The following is a 27,171-nucleotide window of genomic DNA, read 5'->3' as shown; positions in this document are numbered from 1 at the left end:
GAAGGACCTCCAGAAAATTCTGGGCTGTGTCCAACAGAGTTGCAGTGGGAGAATAGCCTGAATCAGGCAAAGGAGTCTTGCACTACTCATGTAACAATCCCGATTTGGGGCAATTCCCCACCTACCTCTCACTGCAGTCAGCTGGGCTTCCCAAAGGAGGAACTCCCCTAATCTTGGTTCTGCTATCAAGAAGATTGGCTAGGTAGTTTAAGTAAGCGGAGAGCCAGAATGGATTGTCTTCACAGTGTCTGTGTCATTCTTTACTTTTTATTACTTATATGGAATTCAGAGTGTCCATTCAAAGCAGGTTGCAACCATAAATGCAAACGTAAAAACATTGGGATCAAACACTTGTCCAACTTAATGAGTTTTAAGCTGCTCTGAGATGCTCTGTTGTGGACATTTGCAAATAGCCAGGGGAAGGGTGTTCCACTGCTGTGGATCGCCAATCTGGAGAAAGAGACAGGGTGGCAAATAGGATGTCCTCCTCCATCAGACTTTTGGAGTATGGGCGGAGTATATACGAGAATGCAGAAGCTGCGGATAGAGCCCTTCCAAGCAAAAACAAAAGCAAATCTCAGTAACCTGTCAATGTGCTGCTGCTTCAGATCCCAGCGTGGCTCCAAGTCTTGTCCCCGCAGCAAGGTCAAACCATGCTCCGTAGTCACAAGGAGGTCACTGCAGTTACCATCTGGAGACTTTACTGCCTGCAGGAACTCAACACCTCCACTGGGGGAGGCAGAGAGCAAATGTGAAGTGACTGGGCATCCATATTACTGCATTCTATCATTTATTTAGTCATTTTGTTTTATAAACTTCCACCCTGCCTATTTTCACCAAATGAACTCAAGGCAGCTTACAAAGCACACCTTTGTAATTCATCAGATTTCAAGCAACGTAACAAAGAAACAGTGTTAAAAGAATAAGATAATCATACAGAAAAGCACATGATCCTGACCTTTGGAGAGTTTGTAAATAAACCATTTTTAACTTACCAAATGTGTAGTCTTTTCCTATGCTAGGGAAAGAGGGAAATTCTGGAACTCACTTAGAAGGGCATATCTTAAAGAAAGTCTAACAGCCTATATTTACATACTTTGCTGAATATTTTGTGACTCTGCTGGGATTCTCTCACCAAAGAGTACTTGCCCTAAGTTTGAATCTTGGCATCCAGGAATCCATTTTTATGTGCATATTTGTGTGTGTGTGTGTCACCAACACACCAAAGGAACAGCATACAGAATTCTGCTGTCAAGACATTCTGTGCTGAACTACAGAGACAGCCAAATATTCCTTAACTTTGAACAATTACAGTTCTCTAAAAAAAGGTGTAGAGATACCAAAGGTTATCAACTTCAACCCCTTTGTCTTATGGCAAGGCATTATTATATCTGTGAAAAACACTCCTGGCAGCTGGGTATACCTAACTGAAGAGCCTGTCATCTCCATATGCAAAGTAATTCACAGGCTATTGAGATGAGATTCAGGAAGCCTATGTTCTACACGGTGGAAAGGAGATCATAGCTCACCTGTAGATGTCAATAAGTTCTGACAAATTGATGGACCGGCGTTTCTCCCACTCTGGCTCCTCACGCTGCAGAACTGGTGGGAAGCTATCTCGGTTTCTTGCTTGAGCAAAGATATCACGCAAGGCAACTGCCTGGACATTACCTAGGTGACAGGAAGGAGCAAAGACTAAAATTCTGATGCATCTCAACAAAGGTAGGAAGCGAATTCAGAAACGGCGAAGGTACAAGGGTTGCTGCAGGGACACTCCTATGAGGGCCTTTCCACATGTTTCATCAAAGTGTGCCTGAGCCATATTCCAGCCACCAGATGAGAATCCTGCTGACCTTTTTTCAGTGGATTCAGTGTTGTCTCCCTGGCAGAAAGAGCTCCTGTACATCAGGTCTTCAAGGCACAAAGGGAAGGGAAAAACCTGAACATCAGCTCAGCAGAATGCATGCACCTTTTCTACACCCACAGTCAAAGCATCATCCAACCACATTCTGGTTTCTGCAATTCTCCAAATGGTGAGAGCTCCAGGGGTGGAGCAGGTGCTCCAGGTCTATTTCCTTTGGAATGAGATCACTGGGGGCTTAGTGGCACTTTGGAATGGCTGCACTTGTTTGCAAATATAGGCTGAGTATTTATTTAAAATACTTGGTTAACCACCCCTCGTGACAAGGTTCCAGGGAAGTGAGCAAAAGTGTGAATGATAGCTAATTCACACACAATGTGTAAGAAAATATCCACAGCTTAAGCCACTCCAACAGATATTACTGCCTCACTAGATTTCTAGGGGGTCCACTAGCGCCACATGATTCCTGAAGAAAGTAACTCTGCCCCCTTGAATCTCTCTCACTCTCTATGCCTCTCTCAGTCCGTCCCTCCAAACTGCAGTCTCAGTTCACACAGACAGAGCTGGCATGTCCCTTATCCGCTCCTCTCCTTAGCTATACAATGGACAGCCATTCAGACCAATCTTCCCTACACAAAGCAAACCTGCCCAGCAACACTCATGCAACTGGTTTGCCCCATTCTAGCTGCCTCTTTTTAAACAGGCATGGTGGCAGTGGTAGAGTTGGGGATCCTTGAGAGATCGCTCAGATTATTCCCACACTCCCATTACAATATAGTATTCACATGTTCCGGGGGGTGGGATGTGACTTTTTACGAAGGGATGGCTGTGTTGCATTCCCCTCCCTCTTTAAAAATAAACAAAACAAAAACTTTCTATGCTTGCAGTCCAATAGCAGAGAGGCTTCAAAATGAAAAAGGAAACAAAACAAGAGGTTGACAGAAAGGGAGCACATTGTTGTTAAGGAGAGAAGGAGCTGCCTTACTACTGTCCAACATTTAAGAGAATATAAACTAAATAATACTGCTGACTTGCTGTAGTTAATTTGTATAGCCTTCAAAGAAACAGAAAAATAAATAAATAATAGAGTCTAAACTAAACAAGGCCATAAAGTGCTGCAGAGATGAATGTCACTAATTACATCACACACAAAAACATCCAATTAGTATGAACGTGCTCACAGTGCAACCATACTCTATGCACAATAGCACAGAATGGGCAATTTGGAGAAGAAGAATGTTTTCCCAGGTATAAAATATTGTCTTTTGAGCTCTCAGAAAATGTGTGTGCACTGCACACACAAAAACAGGCCATGAGACAGATGTAAAATGCAACAAATGTTATGGAGCATCATTTCATGCGCTCAATACCTTCCACATGTGTTTGATTACTGGTTTCCAGAGGGCCTTAAATTGCAGTTCTTCCAATTCCAATGCATTTATCAACTACAAAGATAGGGCACCTTACCAAAGCCAAACAGGATGTAGATTGCTCCATGGCTGCTGATGTGGGCCTGAGGGCCAATCAGTTTTCCATTTCCATTGATGCTGTACTTTACAGGCCCTCCCACAGGGATTCCGGTTTTACCAGATACCAGGATGAAGCACAAGTCGGGCTACATGGGAGACAGAAAGTGGACATAGAATGGTCAGGGTAGATTTGCATGCATACAGAGCTTTTTTTGCCTCACAGTGCAATCTATCATCCATTCCCTGTGCATAAAGCTGCACCAGTCATGTGGTGCTGCATTCAACAACGTTTTCCATTCATAAGTGAAGCCTGCATCAAATTCTTGTTAAAGCTGTCAAGATCTGAAGAGGCTTTCATTAGCCGAACTGCTGGCGGGTGGTGGGGAGGCATAGGATAAGGGGCAAAGTAGGATGAGCACATCTCAGGCAATGGGTGCAGAGGCCTTGTATGGGTATGAGAAGTGTGTATACAGGAGAGTCAGACTGCCCCTTCTCCTAACACACACACACACACAGAGGGGGGGACGACACCATCTGTTCTCTGAGAGGGAAGAAAGCATGTCAGGCAGGCAGGCAAGACAACATTGGGGCCTTCTCCAGTTGGACTGTCCCTTCCTCCACCCCATCCAGAGGGCCAACTTTACATTTATATCACTTACCGTATTTTTTGCTCTATAAGACTCACAAGGGGAAATGTGTGTGCGTCTTATGGTGCGAATGCAGGCTGAGCAGCTATCACAGAAGCCAGAACAGCAAGAGGGATTGCTGCTTTCACTCTTGCTGTTCTGGCTTCTGAGATTCAGAATATTTCTTTTCTTGTTTTCCTCCTCCAAAAACTAGGTGCATCTTGTGGTCTGGTGTGTCTTATAGAGCAAAAAATACGGTATTTATTTTAGTATTTTAACACTGCAAACTGCATTGGGTGCCTTGGCAGATAGGCAGAATGCAAATGCAATCAACGCTCAAGCAAACCAACAATTATAACTCTTTGTCATAGCTCAGTTGGTAGAGCATGAGACTCTTAATCTCAGGGCCCTGAGATCGAGTCCCACGCTGGGCAAACAACTCCTGGTTGGGCTAGTTGACCTTCGTGGTTCCTTACAACTCTACAATTCTATGATAGGTATCATTCCCCATATTTCTGATATACAGCACACACAACAGAGGCTTGGGGGAGCCCCATGATTTGCAGAAGTTTAAAAAAATACAGAAAAAACCCATCCAAGTGGAGTGGGGGCAGGACACAGAAACAGGCTAATGAGGACTAAATGTGCTCAGAGGCCATGGAATGTAGGGGACAGAAAACTAGGTGGAAGGAGGAATGGAATGGAGTATCCCGGAGGAGAGCACAGCTGTTTGCAACATTTTGTTGCAGCTCCCACTTCTTAACAATGCATTTCATTTAGTCTGCTTTCTTGCTCCAGGGAAAGAAGCACATTTATGGAAGATTATTTATTCTGGGGTGGTTAACCATTTTTGGCCCAAGTGCCACGTTTACTGTTGGTCTGCTCTCCAGGAGCACATACCCAAAGTAGTTGTGGCCACCCAACACTCTCATCCACACACACTCACAACTGCACTCCGTTGCAGACAGACAGTGCCTGCTGTCCCAAATCAAGTGAGTGACCTGATGACCAGGGAGGGGGCAACTGGCATCCTCATCAGTACAACAGATCCTGGCAGGGTTGTGCAGAAAATACTGCTTGGAGAGCCAGATCAGGTTCCCTACCTTACCACCGCATATATGGGATTATGTCTCATACCTGTGTTTCTCCGATGGCCAGAACAACTAGATCACTGACCCTGTCTCCATCCACATCTGGTACAGTTACAGCTGGAGCAGCCAAGGTCCCACTGGGGAGGTGGGATGAGTCAAGGGTCCAGATGGGTTCTCCTGCAGGCAGACAAATGAAGACTTCAGTGTTAGCAGTAGCCAGAGGTAAGGAGAAGCTGGAAGAGATCCTTCCAAAGTCACCGCCATGTCACAAATGTCACTGGATGTCAAGAACTGCAGCCCAAAGCAGATCGTGCTTATCAGGCTCAGGCTGCAGCTAGACACCAAATAGAAGCAAAGTGCTGTAAACGGCTTGATTTTTGCATTAATACGTGTCTGCAACATACCAGAAAATCAAACAATTATATGTTGTTCTTGCCTTAATTTAAAGGATATTGCGTCCTCATTTGCTGGAGTGGGACTTGTAGTCCTGCCTTTTTGTTTAGCCATATTTTTTAGTATTTTATTTGAATTGTTGCTTTTAGGTTTTTATTGTTGTTTTTATTGGGTTTTAATACAAGTTGCTTTGTGTTACCTTTGCGAGAAAAGTGACAATCAAATACAGGATGTAACAACAACTCCCCCCATTAGTCCTACCTAGCCACCATGGCCAAGAGTCCAGGATAAGAACACAAGAAGAACCTGCAGGATCAGGCCAGTGGCCCATTTAGTCCAGCATTCTGTTCTTACAGTGGCCAACCAGTTTTCTGTGGGAAATGGGCAAGGAGGAGCACAGCACAAGAGCACCCTCTGCTCCTGCAGTTTCCAGCAACTGATATTCGCAAGCATCACTGCCTCCTACCATGGTGACTTAAACATAACCATCATGGTTAGTGGGGCGGTGGGAGTTGCCGCCCGAAACATCTGGAAGGTACCAGCAGGGGAAGGGTGGCATAGACAGGAGAGGGACTAGATGGAGACACAGGCTGCCCTGGTATAAGGGCAGCTGCCAGTGTTCCTTACGTAGTGAAAAGAGAACATGTTGAAGTTTCTGTCTCTTGGTCCAGACCGGCCAAGGTTACTTAATGGCAAGGCAAGGCGAGAGACACCAGTTTGAGATGGAAGCATCTCCCATCAGGAGTATTTCACTGGCATGGGTTTCTGGGAGAGACCCATCACAGATATCCTGCCTCTGAATTCAGTCAAGCACGATGTGATCTTGCCTGCCACGTTTGCTTTGTTTTACAGAACAAGGATCCTGCAACGTTCTGATAATGTATTTTCTGAGGGCTGCAACCTCATTAAAGCCATTCTAAGCAATTAACTGTATGGGTTTTAGTCAGTTAATTTACAGAATGAATTTGCATAAAAACAATTATGTTATGTGACACATGCGTATACTTTCTTTGCTTGCAGATAAAGCAAGTAGGCATCATCTTAGAGAAGTCGTTGATTCCAAGGTTGATGGGAAAGAAGGGGAAACTGCCTTTAAGACGATGCTTGCCATTGCATGGCCAGATGCAAATGAGGACAGGGCATGTTTATTTTTAATAGCTTCTAAAATTCCCTCTTCTACACAACCGTCAAAGGTGCAAGAGCTCTCTCCTTTTTCACATCTGGCCACCCTAGCTTTTATTCTGTAAATGCTTCTCTTTATACTTTTAATCAACTGCACTACTAACCTGAATTCCACTCACTTTACAAGTTGATCTGGCCAATTCACCTATTAAATATATTGCAACCCTAAGCATGTTCATAGTTTGATCAGGGATGGAAAACCTGTGACCTGCCAGGTGTTGTTGGACCTCAACCCCATTAGCCCCAGCCAGCATGGCTGGTGCTGAGGAACGCTGGGAGTTTTGGTCCAACAACATCTGGCACATCTGGCACAGGTCCCTCATCCCTGGTTTAAGGGGTTGCAGTGTGACAAAGTCCAGCAGCTGCTAATTATCCCTCATAATGACTCTTAGTATTTAAATAACATCAGTCACTTGCCACGTTACACTAGAAGTGCAAACTTAGGTATGTCTACTCAGAAGTAAGTCCCATTAAATTCAATGGGACTTGCTCCCATTACAGCCTAAATGAATGTTAAGATCTGAAGGACTTGTTGCCCAACAACTGTAGTCCAGCCTTATGGCTTTGTTAGCTCTAGTGACCAAGCTATTTCTCCGTTAATTATGCACTCACACTTGTTGGACTCACCTGAAGAGGCTCTCAGAAGGCTGAGGAATTTAGAAGTCCCAGTAATGAGACAGACAGGCTCTGATGGGGACACAGAGTTTACACCCTTGCACTGCACACTCCGAATCTCCTCTTTAACGTGTCTGGACCACAAGGTGCTTCCGTTCATTCCTGATAGGGCCATCACAGTCACCCATGGCTTGGAGACACCTGGGGGGCGGGGAGGGATACAAAAATGGCAGTCAGATCTCTTTGTGATGTGGAGGGGACCTGCTGTTTACCTTGGCTCCCGCCTTTCTGATAAAGCTATTGAATAATCTGTTTCTGATAAAGCTATTGAATAATCTCAAATCCCCATCACATTATTGATCAGTTCAGCTAGGCGTCCCTATGATACTTACAATGCGATCCTATACCTGTCTGCTCAGAAGTAAGTTGAACTGAGCTACTAACTCTCAAATATGTGTGCAAACTTTGGCAGCCTAAGGCTGCAATATTAAACACAATTACTAGATCATGCAAGGTGGCCATGTGTCCTCTCTTTGAAAGGTCGAAATTCAGTTTAAAGATAAAGACAATATAAGATGAAAGAGAAGCTAACATCAATTATTGGCTATCTTAATCATTAATATTTATTTCATAGCACCACCAACAAACATGGTGATTTGCAGAGTGACATGAGTGACATTTTACATTATATGTCTGTGACAGACTTTTATTTTAATTATGGTGGGCGTGTCCACATATCAGATGGTTTATGGCTCCCTAATGTTTTTAAATTGCAGGTTTTATTTCTGAAGCAATGGTTCCATTTTTTAATCCTATCGGTTTTAAGAATCTGTTACGGAAGCTAAATCCATTTTGCATTTTAGCAAGTGGCTACGTGTAACTGAGAAAGCTCAAGTTGTTAGAGGTGTATTATATCCATTTATGTTTGTGTTATGCCTCACTTCATTGTATTTCATTTGACTGTTCTTTATTTTACTGTTGAATGAAAAGAGACAGAGAGTACTAGAATCTCTAATAAATAACTGATTCCCCCCCCCCTCAGAATACAGAGGAATACAGAGAAGTTGTATGTCATCTACCACTCCCCTCTGAAGTGTAATTTGCTGAATGGCAGCGAGGCCAGTATCAGAAACTTTATTGTTGATTTGATTGTGTAATATTGAATTTATTCTACTTTTGTTTAATTGTTGACTTTTTGCCATTTCTGAATATACTGACACGCTCTGCATTTTGTTTACAGTGGTACCTTGGGTTACAGATGCTTCAGGTTAAAGACTCCGCTAACCCAGAAATAGTGCCTCGGGTTAAGAACTTTGCTTCAGGATGAGAACAAAAATCGTGCTCCGGTGGCGCAGCAGTGGGGGGAGGCCCCATTAGCTAAAGTGGTGCTTCAGGTCAAGAACAGTTTCTGGACCTCCAGAACGAATTAAGTTCTTAACTAGAGGTACCACTGTATTTCTATCTTCAATCCTTTGTATTTTGATGTTTTGAATGTTTGCTCAGAGCTGCTGTGGGTACAGATCATGGTAGAAAAGCGTCATATAAGTAAACTCAATCAATCAACTTGCCTGTCAACAGTTAGCCACTGGACCACAGATTGAGCAAGCATAGAGATGACCTGGTCAGAGTCTTCCTGGATAGCTCTGCTGGTTAGAGCATGTTGCTGATAATGCCAAGCTTGCAGGTTCGATCCCTGTATGGAACAGCTGCATATTCCTGCTATTGCAGGGGGTAAGTCTAGAGAATCCTCAGGGTCCCTTCCAACTCTACAATTCTATGAATCTATGATTCCTCACTCTGATGTGATGTATTACATTTCTATTGAAATTACAGCAATTCCTTTCAAATTGGCATCTAGGCATATAATATTAGTCTATGTAAATGTCATGCAAATCTTAGTCACCATTATTCTATCATGCATTTCTTCTTTTGGGGAGGTGATGCATAAGGGCCCATCCTGAGTTCACTGTGGGACTTTCCGCTCAGCAAACATGTGCAGGATTGCACCACCCAGGAACAAAGGGCTGCAGTACAAGAAAGGCTCCAAGGAAATGTGTGTTGGCCAGCACTGACTGAGCACTTCCAGGTTTTCTCGTGTGCAACAAGTTGCAAGTTTGGGTGCCGTTCTCTTCACAGCTTGTAACTACTGTGTCAATTATAGGATAATTAAGAAAACAAGCTTATTCATCCTCAGGCAGGCAGCGGGGGCCCAAGGGAAAGGGCCCGCCTCAAACCCTCTTCCCCACATCAATCGAAATGAAATTTGTTCCAGCTCTTTCCCCTCTGCTGCTTGTCTCGGTTTTCCTTAGATGAATAAGTACAGTTTATGAATGTTTAAATATTCATTATATTGAATAATTGCATAAATAAAATACAGCTTAAAGTCTCTGGCAGGGGTTGGGTTTTCTTCTTCTTCTGAACAGAGTATGTGAAGTTCTACAGAGGTGGTGGCTGACCTGTGACTCTCTGGAGGATGATGAACTGCAGGTCCCACCATCCCCAGCCAGAGGAGCCAATGATCAGGGATAATGGGAGCTGTAGTTCAGCATCAATTGAGGGCAAGACATTAGCCATCCAGATCTTAAAAGGAGGCACAACTATCTACCTTGCACACACTCTGCTGTGTACTAAAGTCCTGGTCACAGCCCTGCCAATCCACTTAATGGTCGTGTTTCCTAAAGACTCACAGTGTCTAGGGCAGTCTTCTTCAACCTGGTGCCCTGTAGACTACAACTCCCACCAGCTGTTACTCCCAGTGTGCTGGCTGGGGCTGATGAGAGTTTTAGTCCCAAACATGTGAGATGGCACTAAGTTGGGGAAGGCAAACCCACAGCTTCCGTCCGGTTGATCAGTTTAATTTATATTTGTTTTAGAACTTAAGAAGCGCCTGCTGGATCAGGTCTGGATCCTGTTCTCACAGTGGCCAACAGGATGCCTGTGGGAAACCTGCAAGCAGGGCACAAGCACAAGAGCACAAGACATAAATATGTATTCACTTATGAAAGGATTTATATGCTGCCCTCCTGCAAAACATCTGGGTGGTGTACAGCAACATTAAAAATATTTAAAAGCAGGACCAAGCAACCATTTAAATGGCAGGCTACTCAATGGGCACTTTGAAGAACTGCATAGGCCTGTTGGCATTAAACAGTCTTCAAGGGACACCTGAAAGTCAAAAGCAAGGGTGCCTGCTGAATCTCTGCTGGAAAAGTGTTCCACAGCATGGAACCGATAGCATTATCTGCTCAACTTCTAGTGCTCAACCAGGCAGTACCAGGACCGATAGGAGTTGTTGTTCAAAATGGCCATGCTGCCTGGGATTGATGGGAGTTGTAGTCCAAAACATCTGGAAGGCGCCAAGTTGTGGAAGGCTGCTCTAAACTGATGAGTCTGGGTGCTCAAGTGGGGCATGAAGGATAGGATTACTCATGTGCTCAAGCACAACCCTCACATAAACTGTTCAGTTCATACTAAGAATGGATCAGGGATGGAGCCTTATCTTATATGCTTGTGTATTTCTCTGGTATAGAACAAAACATTTGGACAGCTTGTAAAAAGGTGATAAATCTCAAACAAAATCTCTGCTTGACAGTGCCCTTGCAGGCTGAGTTCCATAAATGAGTGGGAAATGTAGGTGGATTTCTTTCTCTTTTTAAAGCAACTGGTGGAAAGGCATTACAGGAAGATTTTTAAAAAATCAAAAGAAGTGTATCACATATGGAGCAATCATATCTATTAAACTCACAGAGGGATATCTCAATTCCTAAGCAGCATGAGTCAAGAGAAGAACTTAATTGTACGGCATGATAGTATAAATCATGGGTAGGCAAACTAAGGCCCGGGGGCCGGATCTGGCCCAATTGCCTTCTCAATCCGGCTCACGGACAGTCCAGAAATCAGCGTGTTTTTACATGAGTAGAATGTGTCCTTTTATTTAAAATGCATCTCTGGGTTATTTGTAGGGCACAGGAATTCGTTCATTATTTTTTTCAAAAATATATTCGGATTCCCCCACAAGGTCTGAGGGACAGTGGACCAGCCCCCTGCTGAAAAGTTTGCTGGCCCCTGACATAAATGTTAAACACAGAGAAACCTTGTGCGATTGAATTTGGGGTTATCTATGGGCATCTGGAATGCTTACCCAACACACTGGCATTTTTCAGAGCTGTGAAGGAGAGCAGGATGTCAGGAAGACCATCACCATTTACGTCAAAAAGTTCTGGAGGAAACAGCACTCCGCCTAAAAGATAATGTGAAACAAGTTACTCTTCTAGAAATTGCTTCCCATCTAGGCAAAGTTGGTCCAGTATGACCAAGAACAGGGATAAGGAAGCTGTGCTCCTGCCCACATGTTGCTGGACTACAGATCCCATCAGCCCTGACGATTCCCCATGCTGACAAGGGCTGATGGGTGTTGGAGTCCAACAATAACTAGAAGGTCACAAGTTCTCCACCCCGACCTAAAGAAACCTCCATCATTAACAACTTGCGGTTATTGTTATTGATTTCGAAGGGTCAATCCACCATTCAGAGTGTCCATTCAGAAATACTTCCTGAATAAGTGACTTGAATTGGCCCCTGCCACAGCTGCATTCCAGAGAGAGCTCTAATACTCTTTGGCCCCAGTTTGAAAACAAGGTGTCCTTGCTGCCCTCAATGACAAAGAATATCTTCAGTCAGTCAAATGTTCCCGCAAATTTAGAGATGCAAGGCAGGCATCCAGAGTAAATTCAGCAAGGATTTTTGAAATGTAGTATTTAGATTTCCACCCCCTGCCCCAAATATATATTTCTACATGAAAAGGAAAGGACATTAGAGGAAAACAATATGTCAGAGATGGTTTTGGGTTCAAGATTCTGAAAGGGCCAAACAGAGACCAGGCACAGGAGCAATGATGCTTGAAAGGTTGTTTCCATCCCTGATATGGCTGCAAGATATCTTTTACTTCAAATACTTGTTCTTCATTCTAGAACATCACAGCTCTATACAACTGCTTATTTCAGAACAAAACAGAATTACTTTTGACAGTGCTGATATTATTCTAAAGGGGAAACAAGGTGATTCAAAGAGAAAAAAACTCTCTACATTTCAAAAACAAACAAACAATAACATTTGAAAGTAGTATCACCCGCAGCAGGGATAGGCAGTGGGACAAGTGAAATCAGCATGGATTTATTTTACTTTTTTGTGGTGAAAATAAAGCTGGATAATTGTTTAATCTCCTAGGAGGGTGGATTGACTTAAAGAATCTTAAATCAGCAATTTAACATCAGATGAGATTCCTCTTTTCAAATCATCAAATGTAATCAATTCTTTCATGCGAGGTTCAACCACTTTTAAAAGATAAGCACGTGTTGTTGTTGTTCTGTTACCTAACCATTAACACATGATGATGTTCAACTAAATAGAGCCTTTGAAACCCAGCCCAAAACTTTAAATTGTGTCTAGCATCTAAATTAAATATGTTTAAGTAAATTTGCATTATGCATTTCTAATTAATGTTTGAATCTTGCATTTTCAGAATCTTATCCTCGTTCCATCTTCTACCGGTCTTTGATTGCTATTTCCTTCATTAGGCATGAGCTTTCTGCATATGGACAGTGGGCTGCAATTCGCTTGCAGTTCTCCTCATTCCCCATCAGATCCCACTAGGACACGCATTCCACAAACCAGGGACGTGTTCCAGAAGCAACTTACCCGCCTCCTGGCCCAAATTGCGAATCCAGGTATTGTGCAAGTCCCTCGGAGGGCAAGGAATGAGGAAAGCACACACCAGCACAAGGATCATGGAGACGACCACAGTGAGCAAGAAGACAGCTGTGCGCACGTAAGGCATCATGGAGTTGGCGGTCTTCTGCTCCAGACCGCTGGCGGCCTCGCTGGGGTACTCTTCTGCCAGACCCTCCGACAGGTGCTGCTTCGTCATCCCGACCTCCGCATCCGAGTCCACATCCTGCACTTCCCCCAGGGGACTCTTCCCATTCTTGACGCCACCATTCTTCTGTATGTTGAGCACCAAGTCATCTTCGCTCTCATCGCTGTCGGCTTGAGTGAGAGGGTCGTACTCCCCAAGGTCTGGGCTCTTCTTGCCTGAGGAGAGAGAGATATTGCTATACGTATTCATTGCTCACCTTTTCTCCCAGGAGCTCCAGGTAGCACACCTGGTTCTTTCCCTTTCCCATTTCCCCCCTACAAAAACCCCAAGAAGGTAGCTAGGTTTAGGATAGTGAATGGCCCAAGGTCACCTTTTCAGCATCATGGTTGTGTAGGAATCTGAACCCTAGATTGCCAGCTCCTAGTAGTTCAACACTCTAATCTCTATAATCGCATTGGCTCTCAGTCATGGGGAGAGAATTTATTTTACTTTATTTGTTTGTCACCTAAAACTTCATGGTTTCTGGGCAAATCACACAATTGTTTAAAAATGTACACATTTTTAAAACCAACAAACATAGAACATTGTAACAGTACAAAGCACCATCAATGGTACAAATCTGCAATCAAGGGGCAGAACCAGCATATCTCATACCATCAAATGCCTGGGAGAAGGGTTTTTTTAAAACCTGGTGCCCCCCCCCAAAAAAAAAATCGTGGTGCAGGGTGGAAATCACTGGGAAGTCCATTCCAGAGGTGGGGGCCAAAAAAAAAAAAAACACCTCTCCTTTATCACCACCCTCTGGACTTACTGGGGAGGGGCAACTGGAGACGGGCATCAGACAACAATCTTGGGGTCTGGGTAGGTTCATGCTGAGAGAGGCATCCGGGTCTTGAGCAGTACAGTGGTACCTCAGGTTACAGACGCTTCAGGTTACAGACTCCGCTAACCCAGAAATAGTACCTCAGGTTAAGAACTTTGCTTCAGGATGAGAACAGAAATCATGCAGTAGTCGCGCGGCGGCAGCGGGAGGCCCCATTAGCTAAAGTGGTACCTCAGGTTAAGAACAGTTTCAGGTTAAGAACGGACCTCCAGAACGAATTAAGTTCTTAACCCGAGGTACCACTGTACAAAGGTCCTAAGCAGTGCAGGGCTTTATAGGTTAGGGCTAGTTCTCTGAATTGGGCTCCAAAACGTATATGCAGTCAGCATAGTTATGTGCTAGAGTGGGTATTACATGACCATACCTGCAGCTCCCCATCAGCAATCTGTCTGCACCAGTTGCAGTTTCCAAACTGGCAGGTAAGAAACTTGGGGAAATAATAATAGTTTCAGGGAAGGGGGAGGTTAAATGAACTCTGGCATCATTAGATCCCCTAAAAAGGATCTGTTTTCCAGAGAGGCAATTTTTCAGGGGAATGGAAAGAAAAAGGGAAGACAGTGAGAAGGAGCCCCTCTACATTTCTTAAGATTAAATGCATGGGAGGGAATGGGCAGAGCTCAACAGTTCTGGAAAAAAGAAAAAGATACAACATAATTTGCCTAGTTACTTCTAACGCCTTCACGTTCTGCTTTCCAAAGCTCTGTGCTGTTGCTATTATATGCTTAAAGCTATGCATGCCAAAGTTCCGTCCTCCCCAACAATGTTTTTGCTCAAGAACAAAACCATACCTTGCCTACTTGCAAAGCAACCACGGTGGCAAAGAAAATCCCCACCTTTCAATGTATTTAACTACCTCCTCCTTTTCATTTAGGCTAGCTATTTGGCTTAGTTGGGGCTCTTTTAGGAGTGTGTGTCAGAGTGTGTGTGTGTAAAAGAAAGAGACAGAAGATTGCAATTTCCTATTCTCACAAATCAGTACCTTCATTTTCTGTTTAGTTGTACATTTGGGGACCCTCAAGTTGTTTTATCTGCACACCATTTTACCACTTATACTGGTTAACTGTGAAGGCATCAACCTTAGTCACTAATTCTAGTGTAAACTTCCTGCACCTCTGCCCAACCAATATACTGACTATGGTGATTTCAACATAACCAATTTGCTTGGAATGAAACACAGGTGAGGAAGACAGCCTGACGGTTCAAATTTTTGAATGTTATCTTTTCCTCAACTTCAAGTTTACTCCCTGATCATGCAGAAATTTCCAGTTAGCCATTTGATGCACATTCTACCAGGGCTCGACCAGCATCCTACCACTTCCTGCACATTCAAGGCACGTGCTACCAAGAATAGATTTAGTACGAGAAACCCTGTTGCTCCAGAAGAGCCAAACAGCATGTGTGTGGATGCCAGAAACAACTCCCAGGACCACCCCAAATACATCCTTTGCTGCCTGAACCAAAGCACAAGACAGAACCCACCCATTTCATGTACAAACTCCAACCAGACTTGGCAAGCATCCATCTCAACTCATATCTGAAAATTATTCTACAGACTAGTGCTGACTGAGCATTCACTCATATCTTTTCTTATTTGCATGTTCACTAAGAGTGAAGAGATACTCTAATCCATAACGCTAATAACTATTTACAGACTGAAAACTGTCATTCTAACTGCATCCTGTTAATGTCACCAGCCGCTTCTCTGGCAGAAGGCATAGCAGTCCTGTTCCAAGCAAAGTATGGAGTCTGGATTTATGATGCTCTCCAAAAACCAAAGATTTGGTTCATATCAGCAGTCGAGAGCCAGAGCACTCCACTGACTACCAGTGAATACCTCATATTACTTTACAGGTTACAGAGCAATCCATCCTTTTGGCCAAACTGGAGGGTGGAGGTAGATGGGGAAGATATGTTCCACACACCCCAGCCTTGCTGGCCTCCATCAGCCTCCTGATGCCTGCAGTGTTGCCAGGGTGATTCTGCTGGCACAGAGCTCCCTCTTCTGCCCACAGAAGAGGCAGCCTCCTTGCTGGCAACAGCCAGCAAATCCCCCTGAAATTGGGCTTTACGGGGCAGAACTGAGCCATCCCAGAATCTGTTGGCTCTTGAACTGGCACCACTGCCATCTCAAGACTGCATTGGGGCTGATCCAGTCTTGATCGCTACACCATTATCTCCCCGTCCCTTCCTTCCACCTGTGCCAGAAAGATTGAGGATACAGTAGTCACCCTTCCCAGGCAGGAGGTGCTGGTGGAATTAGGATTGCTCCCCTAGTAAAAAATGAAAATAAAACTTTTTTAAAAATAGATTTGAAAATAATTATCCAATGTGTGCATCCCTTACCTACTAACCATTCATCCCTTCAAAACTGTTCAGGAGATTTCCCTTCAGGTAAGCACAGAAGGCCAAGGTTCTAACCCAGCCAACTCCCTGCAGCGTTACTTTTCTGATCACATGGAGTTTTTCACATAATGAGCATGACATGGCTGCTGGCAACACTAACCCTGCCATGTGGGAATTCCCTGCACATGACCACAGTGCTCTGAGAGACACAGTCAGGTTGTGTATCCACAGCCGTGACCAGAGAAGGATTGACTGCTGGGAGGAATACATAGAGAAGAAATGCCATGGTACATCTGCATCAGCACATCTGCCCCAGCTGCATCATTGTCTCCAGAGATAGATAGACGCCAACAATGATCATTATTCATTCATGCAGTTTGAAGCAGGGTTATCATGTGTTAAGACTTTTACAAAGGGCAGTCTGGCACGTAAAGGCAAGTCCAGTTTAAATATAGAAGAATCACAAGAAAGGACAGCAGGGTTAACACTTAGACAGCAGACTGAGCAGGCACACAGGTCACATGCATTGCATTTTATTCTTAAATTATAGCAATTATGTCTAAATTAGCATGCACAAATCTGTGCTCTCTTTTCTGGTGATGCCTTAAGTGGACAGCCTATTTTGTAGTTCACTGAGAGAGGCTCTGCCTTGCATGCAGAAAGTCCCAGGTTCAATGCCTGGCATCTCATGGTAGGGCTAGTAGCACAGTGAGTTAGTGCGCTTGGCTGTTATCCAGAAGGTTGGTGGTTCGAGCCCAACTAGGGACTGCTGCGGACAGGATTCCTGCATCGCAGGGAGTTGGACCAGATAATCCTTGGGCAGGGGCGGAGGAACGGGGGTGCGGTGGGTGCAGGCTGCCCTGGGTGTCACCACTGAGGGGGGTGACAAAATGCTAGGTGGCACTCACCGCGGGGCCTGCAGCGTGCCCAAGCCATGTGCCTCTCCTGGGAAAGATGCGGTGGCTTGGGCATGCGCAGGCTCCGTGCTGCCCAAATGGTCCGCCCGCTGCCTCCCCCCCCCCCAAGCTGTAGGGCAGCTGAGTGGGAGGAGGCTGGCAGACTTTGCAGGCGCCGCAATGCACCCCGCCCCTATGGGTGGCTCGCCCCTGGGCACGCCGCCCCAGGGGCTTCATCCACCGCTGCCCTTGGGTTCCCTTCCGACTCTACAATTCTACGATTCTATGAAGCGCTGGGCTACAACTCTTTCTATAATCTTATTCTGCTGCATGTGCAGACCCTGCCTTAGCCGATAACGCTTTTCAGTTCATTCAAGTAGCTGCACTGCCTTGCCTTGATAAGATGAGAAAAAGGCGTGTGCAAGAAAGGAGATTATACTCTGTCGAGGAGATACAACTGCCTTACTTATTTGTGAAGCTTTTTTTTTCTCCCTTCAAAAAGTGCAGGAATAGGAATTAAACCCTCTTCTCCTGTATATCTAGTACAGCTGCAGGGTTTTTTTATTTTTGTTTTAATTAAAAGAGAGTGAATTTAGGCTGCATGCAGAAGGAGAGGGGCGTGTGGATTTCTTTTTCCATTTCAATATATGTGAAAAGGGAGGGAGGGGCACATTTAATTAAAGATTTGCATTCATTGTTTTAATGGGAAAGGTGGATGGAGGTAGGTTGTAAGAAGGTGAGAGAGGGCAAGTGGAAAGAAATGTTAAGGCACTGTAAGCCTCCCTAAGCCTACAGGATAGAAATGAAATGAAATGAAATGAAATGAAATGAAATGAAATGAAATGAAATGAATCAAGCTACAATCAAGCTATACTCACTTACTTGGGAGCAATTCCCACTGAACTCAGTAGACATGTACTATCGCCTATACCTGTTGCTATAAGGCATTTATAACATAAGTGTCATGAACTGGTTGGATACAGACACATGGTGGGAGAAACCAGCTGGGAAACCAGCTAGGGTAGAAGGCTCAGAGCCTGAGGACTGGTGGTGGTGGGACAACGATGAGTGGTCAGAGGGAGAATGGCACAGAAACTGCTTTGGTCACCCTTTATGATGACTTCTGTCGGGAGAGAGATGGGCAAATGTGTCCTTGTTAATTCTCGAACTCTCAGTGGCTTTTGATACCACTGACCATGGTATCCTTCTGGAGCAGCTGTTTGAGTTCGGGGCGGGCCTCAGGAGTAAATTGGACAATTGGGCAAAAACAGGGAGGACACACCCATTGTAGGAGTGTGCTAGTAAGAGGATAGCTAACTACTAGGCAAGGACAGCATTAGCTACAAAGGAGAACACTTTGTCCTTTAAATCAGATTAAAAAGGAGCACCTTAGCAAGGCTTTCTGGTAGATGGGTAAGCAACTGAGATGGGGCCATGTGGATAATGTTATGGCCTCTACTAACCAATGGAAAAGTGCCACATCTCTTCTCTAGAGTACTACTTTGCCAGGAAGTTGGATTATGTCCAAGCAAACATAAGGAAAGTGAGCCAGAAGAGTTATTAGCCAAAGCCCAGCATAAGCCCAGGGCTCTCTTCTACATTTCTTACTTTTGTCACATGTACTGTCTTCTCTTCTAGCTCAGCTTCCCTTCTTGTCTTACAGACCACAAGTCTCAGAGCTGGAAAAAGTATTTTCAAATTTTAAACCAGTAAAAAATTTCAAAGCTGCATAGGATTGTCATGGGGTGGGGAATCAAATGCTTAAGATTTTTCTGGATCAGGCAACAATCTAGTTACATCCAAAAAATCCAATACTTTAGTTTGCAATTTATGCTTTTGAAATACCTGTGTATTTGAAATTCACTAATGAGTCTGCAATATAGCAGATAACTGGTTTCTGTTAGTTCACATTTTAAAAAATAAATATGGCACCACCACTATTGTTTAAAATTTAAAATGCACCAACAATATGCAAGACCCCACTGGCAAGAGTCACAGGGGGGAAATATACACCTAAGCTTTTAATGTCCATATAAATATGTATATGTGAATCTGGGGTGCCTGTAAGTTGTTTGTGAAAACCGGTATATTTGGATGGTTTAAATAATGGATGCAAAGCATTTGTGAAACACTATGAAAATAGTTTTTGTTTACTTGGAATTGCATTCACAGCTCAATTAACTTAAAGCAATTTGGTTGAATCCAGACTAAATTAATTGCACCGATTTTTTCCTGCAATCAAAGGGACATCTCTTTTAGTTATGACTGACTTGCTCTGTCGATATAATGAACTTAGCTTAGATTCAACTCATTGTCAGTACATTGCACCAATTAAAATGCAGAAGACGACAAACAGGTTAATCGGTCTGACAGGAGCAGGGGGAAAAACCCACTGGGCAACATACACCAAGATGCAAAAAAAGTATTATTAATTAACCTTTGTACGTGGCACAATGAGCTGCCTGGTTCAGCTACGAAGAGCTTAAAATAGCAGTTTAATTACAGGCAAACATCCTGAAGTTTAAGAAAAGGATGCCAAAGCCTCATACTTAGGTCAGCTGCAACCCATTCAGCACTGCTCAAACCAGTACTGGGTTCGAGTCCTTGTTATCTTTTCCTCCTCCAGATGTAGGTCGTGTATAACTCTCAATCAGATGTAATTCATGGTGAAATGTCAACTTAAAAAAATAAAATAAAATAAAAGTGGAGGCTGATATTTCGGTGCAAACCGAAGGTTTACCGCCTGGGTAGCCTTGGGGAGCTCAGAGGACTGCTTCGATCTCATTCCCATTTCTCTTCCTTGGCAGCAAAACATCATCAATTTGACTCACACAGTTTCCCCACCTTCCCCCACCCATCCTGGGACCAGTAATCCCTCTTCTTCTTCTTCCACCCAAAGTCGACCCCCTCCCTTTCCTCCCCCAGGAGCAGCTGGAGGCGCGCTTCATCATCACGACCCCCTCCCGCCACTCCCCACCTTTCGCTTCGCATCCCCGACCTCCCAACCCGCGCGGCTTTCTCCCCCCTCCCGCCCCCCTCCGCGCGCCTTTAGGGCCAGAGATGAGGAGCACCTGCTGAGACCCGGATGCAGAAGGGCGGCGAGGGAGGGGGGGGAGACGAGGGTGCCTTTCCTAGGTGGGACCCGGATGCTCTCTCCCCATGACGAAGCGCGGAGCTGGGGGCGCCTCGGCAGGTTCGTGCGCCGGGGGCTGCCAGCCTCGCCCCCTGCCGCTTCCCCGCGCGGCGAGCCCAGACCCCCTACCTGGCAGCTTCAGCGCCCGTGACAGCACCGTAGCCATGCTGGAGACGGGAAGCGCGCATGCGCTCGGCTCTTTTGCCTCCTGGGAAGTGTAGTTCTGCAGCGAGCCCGAATTTAGGTGCGGAGGTTGGGGCTTCTGCGCGCGCTTTGGCGCAGAACGCGAGGCAGCGCTAGGCGGCTGGGGGTGGGGGTGGGATGTCGTGGCCATAGTTTCTTGGCTTGCCATTTCAGATGTGTGTGTGTGTGTGTGTGTGTGTGTGCGAGAGAGAGAGAGCAGGGACTCCTGGCTTCACAGAGTCAGAACGACGTATTTTGCTACCCCAAAGGGCTGGACCCTATGATCCAAGAAGTGCGACCCAGAATGCCATAATCCAAGAAGTGCGAGCTGCAATGCATCTTAGGGGACACTGGGGTGCAACCTTTCGCGGCGTTGCAAGGGATCCCGGGGTGCGAGGAGGAAAGAGCTGCCGCCAAGCGTTGAAAATAGTAGCATTTGGGAAATGGATTAGTCCCCGGTTGGAGACAGAGCCGCGCCCCAAATTCTAAAAGCCCTCTGAGAATCTGATCAAAGGGTGGAAAGCCAGCTGGGAGGAGGAGAGGGCAGAGAGGGAGTCTAGTACACCGTGCTCTGGTCATTCCTCTCCCATATCCCTGCAGGGCAGTCAGCAGAAAGCGCCTCTGTATGCACACCATACTTTCGAAGTGCACGACTTTCGCCTGGGAACTGTGGTTTATCCTCCAGAGCTATAGTTCCCAGCACCCTTAACCAACTACAGTTCCCAGGATTCTTTGATGGAAATAATGTGCTTTCAGTGTATGATGTATATGCTCAGCGGTAGAGCTTTGCAGAAGGTCTGGTTCAAACCTCAGAATCTCCAGCTACAACTAGGAAAGACCCCTGCCTGAGAGCCAGTGCAGTCAGCAGTGCGGAGCTAGGTGGATCAATTCAGTATGTTCCTTTGGAGAACGAACATTTTCCACTGAGAAGCTCACTGAGGTCATAAATGGAAGGAAGACAAGTGGGGTTTGCAGTCAGGATGCTCTTTTACAGGAACTGCTATTTCTCCCATCCATACTTCTGGCTTCAGCTTATTCCGTCTTTTTCCCTTCACTGAACAGCCGCCCACCTCTTCTTGGCACCCATATCAACATTTTGGATGTGCAAATAGTACCACCAGTATTTGTTGCTCCAGATGTGTAAACGTTAATACCTCAACACTGGACACAGTTTTGATTTGCTGCCAAAGGCTGACTTGGCTCCAGCTGCAAACTACAGAGTTCAGTCTGCCCTGATGTGAAACTGCCTGTGTAAACATGTGTAGGGCCACAGCCCTTTGGCTTGGATCAGAAGGTAGCTTTTCAAAGGGAGCCGCTTTGCTGATGCCAACATAAAACACAGAGATAATGCAACTTAGCAACTGACTGCTGCATTGTACAAAACTTGTGTTCTTCAGACCTCACTGTGAATAGTCTGCTGGCATTGGCAGGTTCTTGTTCAGACTCCTTTAACCAGCTGTGAAAGGAAAATAAGACTGATTTATATCACTCATGGACCAAAAAGGATTTTTTAAAAAATTGCAATGCTACGCACATTTTCCTGTCAGACCCACTGAATACAGTGAAATGTATTTCCAAGTAACATGCATAGGATTACACTGCTGCACATACTGCATATTTAAAGTAGTGAGTGATTTGTAATAAGTGGAGATTCTGAAAAAAAACCCTCTTTGATTCTTGACAAGCTTCTTTAAATCCCTTTATTTTTTTCAGCACAAAGTCAAAAGTGATTTATTTACTGCACTTATATCCTGCCTTTCTTCAAGTACTCAAGCTGGCATACAGGGTTCTCCCTCTCTCAATTTATCCTCACAACAGCCCTGTGAGGTGTGTTAGAGAGAGAAGAATTGACTGTCCCATGGTAAGATTCATGGCTGAGTGGAGATTTGAACCCTGGTCTCCCAGGTCCTAGTCCTACACTCTAACCACTATACACCATACACTATACACTATACACTATACACTGACTAAAATCTGAAATGGCTTTCATTGGCTTCAATTATTGCATTCTGTACATGTCAGCTCAGAAGTCAGCCCCATTGAACTCTGTGGGATTTAATCCCTGATGCATATGCACAGAATTAAAGCCTGAGCTGATAATTTGCCCTCGTGAAGTGACAGGATAATCAGGTGCTAGAAACAGTAAATGCTGCACATCCTCCTCATTAATCAGTCCCAAATGAATGAATAAATAAAAAGGAGATAAGGGACGTGGACAGGCTGAGAAAGGCTATTTCACATTAGTTTTATTACACAATAATTGTCTCATTGTCATTCAAGTGTTAGCATGGGATCCAACTTTGTTTTCCCGCAGAAAGTGCACCAGACATAAAGCTCTCTCAGCATTTTGGCTGGTGTTTTTTGTTTTGTTTTTTGCTTGTGGGGAAAATGTATGTTTTCCTCTAGTCAGCATGCCTATTCTCATTACAAGTACTGCATAGAATTAGGTTGCATGAGTTTCAAGAGCACCTATTACATAATACCTATACCATCCTTACTCTCTGCCATTCTTGTGTCATTTTATGACTCAAATGTGGAAGAGCTCAGAGAGCATCTGGATATGGAAGCGCTCAGAGAACATAATGTCTCACTGATTTTAGAAGATTTCCCTTAATTTCCGTCTGAAAGATAATGTGTATATGATTGTGGTTCAGTGCTTTCTTAAATTGTCATTTGGCTTACGTTCTTTATATATTCTATAATACTTATGTCCACAGAATAGTTACCATTTGGAGCAGACAAATATATGGAGCTATTATGCTTATGAAAGACGTATACTCACCAGGAGATCCTGAGATATTTTCAGTCTGTCAGAGGCTGTAAACTACAAAGGAATAATTGTGATAGTCACTCAAAGAACCCCTGGTGAATTGAAAGCCTTAACGTATCATTAAAACGTGGCTATATTCTTACTTCCCTTGGTTAAGTATGTAGCCAACATGATTGGCCAACGTAAAACTAGATGATGACACTGTGACCTTTGAATATAGGTATTTTTATTTAATACATTTGTGCAGCATATTTAAACAGCATTCAAAGTGGTTTTATTTCAGGCAGCCTGTGCACTTCGAGTGTAAATTCTCTAATGTTGACAGTTCTCTTTACTTTTCCTACCCTGCTGCCTTAACAAGCAATTGAAACCAATCTTGTGTCTGTTTTAGACCTGGGCTGCTTTAAGGGATGAGCTTAGGACTGTGATTAAGCATCCGAGCAAAACTAATAGTCACCATGGCTGTGCTCTGCCTCCAGCAAAGCTTCTGAGTACTAGTCGTTGGAAACTACAAGAGGGTAGAGGGCTCTTGTGATCCTGCTTGCTGGTTTCCCAAGGAGGCCTCTGGCTGGCCACTGTGAAAGTGGGGTGTTGGACTAGATGGGTCTTTGGCCTGCTCCAGAAGGCCTCTTGCTCACTGGAAAGACAGATCGTGAAGCTGAGGCTCCGATACTTTGGCCACCTCATGAGAAGAGAAGACTCCCTGGAAAAGACCCTGATGTTGGGAAAGATGGAGGGCACAAGGAGAAGGGGACGACAGAGGACGAGATGGTTGGACAGTGTTCTTGAAGCTGCAAACATGAGTCTGACCAAACTGCGGGAGGCAGGGGAAGACAGAAGTGCCTGGCGTGCTCTGGTCCATAGGGTCACGGAGAGTCAGACACGACTAAACGACTAAACAACAACAACAAAGCCTCTTCTTAAGCTCTTATCCTTCAGAGGCAGTTGGGGATGCTCAGCTGGCATGAAGGGAACAGTTTAGAGATGGAAAAGGAGCTGGGTGTTGTCAAAGTGATGATTGCAAGTGCACTCCTGGTTCCTGTTTTGGAGGCTGGGCTTGATGCTAAAATTGCCCAGTGGCATATGAAGTCAGGTGTGGGAGGCCTCACCCATCTCTCAAAGTGGCCTATTGCACTCAGCTACTTCTGGATGTTGCCCTCTGGCCGGTTCTGCTCTCCCATCTTTGTTATTGAGTGGCAATAACATAACTGTTGGCTTCTGAGGTACAGGAATATGTTACTTCCCCGACCACCCAGTGTGGAAGATACAGTGGTACCTCGGGTTACAGACGTTTCAGGTTACAGACGCTCAGGTTACAGACTCCGCTAACCCAGAAATAGTACCTCGGGTTAAGAACTTTGCTTCAGGATGAGAACAGAAATTGTGCTCCTGCGGCGCGGCAGCAGTGGGAGGCCCCATTAGCTAAAGTGGTGCTTCATGTTAAGAACCGTTTCAGGTTAAGAACGCACCTCCGGAACGAATTAAGTTCTGAACCCAAGGTACCACTGTACTGTGATTCCTGCACTGCAGGGGGCTGGATGTCCTTTGGGGTCCCCTGCAACTCTATAGTTTTATGGTTCTATTGTATGCTTTTAATTTTATACATTGTATGTTTCTATTTTTATTTTTTTGTAATTAGCTCATGAACCAGATGTGGGTAGGGTATACTTTTTTTGAAATAAAGACGAACAAAGCTATTTCACCTGCATTATCCATGCAGTCCTTACATTAGTCCTGTAAGATAGGCCAGTGTTATCTACCATGCCCTTGTTACAGAGAGGGATCCTAGCCTATTATACAAAGGTGAAGTTTACATGCATTGCTCTGTCCACTTTTGCCTCTGGCCAGGGCTGGCCCAAGACATTTTGGCACCTGAGGTGAACCAAAGATGAGTGGTGATTTACATTGGGAACGGGGGTGGGGGGGGAGGAGAGTGTCAAATCAACCTTACCCAGCAGCTGAGGTGAGAATCAAAGGCTGTAGCAGTGGGGGAAGGGGTCCACTCTGATGCAGAGCTCAAGAGACCCCAGAGGGCAGTCCTGCCATTCCTTCCTAGGTGTGGGAGGTGACCAACAGTGCTTTCTATGTGCCAAGCAGCTTCTGTAGAGGCAGAATGTGACTGGGGTGGTGGCAGCCAAGGAGGCTGCATATCTAGCCTCTAAGGAGAGCATAGCAGCCATTGCAGTAGCACTGGGTGATGCATTCCTTGGGGGACAGATCAGCTGCCTGAGGCAGTTGCCTCACAGGTGGGCTGGCCCTGCCCATCCCTACCATGAGCCCCCAGAAGGGCCCTCAGGCTCAAAAAGTTTCCCTACCCCTGGAGTAGGCCCTCATTCAGGTTACAAGATAATACAAGGTGTCACAAGACAATGTAAATGCCAGACCATTTTATGAAACAGATCACCTGCGTGACTACTGTCCTGTATCCTAAGGAAGCATTTGTTTAAGCTCTCCCTATCACAAGAACCTGAATCAGAGTAGGTGGTTGTACTATACAATATAAACACAAATCCATGTCCAAAAAAATGGTAAAGGTAAAGGTACCCCTGCCCGTACGGGCCAGTCGTGTCCGACTCTAGGGTTGTGCGCCCATCTCACTTAAGAGGCCGGGGGCCAGCGCCGTCCGGAGACACTTCCGGGTCACGTGGCCAGCGTGACAAAGCTGCTCTGGCAAGCCAGCACCAGCGCAGCACACGGAAGCGCCGTTTACCTTCCCGCTATAAAGCGGTACCTATTTATCTACTTGCACTTAGGGGTGCTTTCGAACTGCTAGGTGGGCAGGAGCTGGGACCGAAAGACGGGAGCTCACCCCGCCGTAGGGATTCAAACTGCCGACCATGCGATCAGCAAGCCCTAGGCACTGAGGTTTTACCCACAGCGCCACCCGCTGTGGTAGTCTGCATTAAATTAAGGATATTGGGCATGAATTATGTTTATGCCCTCTCTGGAGCCAATCTGGGGAAGACACAGCACAAGAGTTAAAAATTCTGCAACGCTAATCATTAATGGGAGCTTTGCCAGCTAGCTAATGATTTGGGGATTATGTTCTGAGGACTCATCCTCAGGTTGTTTAATTTGTGGTGAGCTGTGCAATTTTAGCACATCAGCCAAAATATATTAGCTAACATGAAAATGATGGTGTTAATAAAGCAGACTCTCTTAAGTGTAAGCACATTAGTTCATTGAGATAAATACTCCATGCAGAGTAATGTAGCTCTATCTTTAATAATGCTAGATTATTATTTTGGCACGTTTTAGCTAGTACTGCTTGGCTGATGTATCTTAAAAATTCACACCTTCTGATACCTGTAAATGCCTCTCATGGATGAATCTTAAAAGCATACAAATTGCTGATCAAGGCTAAACTTTTCATCATTGCTGCTGCATCAAGTGCCTCCATCCTGTTTTCCGAAGTTTAAGATGCTTCCAGGAATTTATTTGCTCTTCTTTCCACAGAATGATGATGAAGAAAACTGCACTGTGTTTGCCCTTTTGAAAAGAAAACAGCTGTGAGAAATCCATTTGATCCGGATTATTGTTTGGGCTTCTTTTAAAATTATTTATTTGCTTTTCCCCCAGGTCTTTGCCTTAGCAACCTAAATTGCTAACATATCCAGGGACAGGCGAAATACATCTCAATAATAATAGCTTTTTGGAAAATGCTGTTATGTGATTTGATCCTATGCTTTACTTTTTGATGCTAGTCCACATCACAACACATTATATTATAAAGAGTATCAGAACTAGATATCATCAAAACCTCCTATGTGAAATTCCTCTTTTCTAGCACGAAAATCAATATGGTATGCTAATCTGTTCTCAGAACATGGTGTGCTATGCTATGCTATGCT

At 44.8% G+C, this 27,171-nt stretch overlaps 1 protein-coding gene across 1 annotated transcript in view; it reads right to left on the bottom strand.

Moving 5' to 3' along the window:
* The window catches only part of FAM234B (family with sequence similarity 234 member B), a 28,754-nt gene extending 8,147 nt beyond the window's left edge, over nucleotides 1-20,607 (bottom strand). Inside the window, exons 1-8 of the mRNA XM_053405557.1 lie at nucleotides 20,497-20,607; nucleotides 12,935-13,327; nucleotides 11,379-11,477; nucleotides 7,250-7,438; nucleotides 5,094-5,224; nucleotides 3,329-3,476; nucleotides 1,530-1,671; nucleotides 586-729 (exon numbers count right to left, since the gene is read on the bottom strand). Of these exons, the coding sequence (XP_053261532.1) occupies nucleotides 586-729; nucleotides 1,530-1,671; nucleotides 3,329-3,476; nucleotides 5,094-5,224; nucleotides 7,250-7,438; nucleotides 11,379-11,477; nucleotides 12,935-13,327; nucleotides 20,497-20,533 (1,283 nt within the window). The 5' untranslated portion in view covers nucleotides 20,534-20,607. The remainder of the gene's footprint in view (nucleotides 1-585; nucleotides 730-1,529; nucleotides 1,672-3,328; nucleotides 3,477-5,093; nucleotides 5,225-7,249; nucleotides 7,439-11,378; nucleotides 11,478-12,934; nucleotides 13,328-20,496) is intronic.
* Between the last annotated feature and the right edge of the window lie 6,564 nt (nucleotides 20,608-27,171).

The sequence above is a fragment of the Podarcis raffonei genome, chromosome 10 (assembly GCF_027172205.1).
Source record: "Podarcis raffonei isolate rPodRaf1 chromosome 10, rPodRaf1.pri, whole genome shotgun sequence".
NCBI lineage: Eukaryota > Metazoa > Chordata > Lepidosauria > Squamata > Lacertidae > Podarcis > Podarcis raffonei.
Note: the sequence above shows the minus strand (reverse complement) of the source record. Positions and strands in the feature narration are given on the sequence as shown.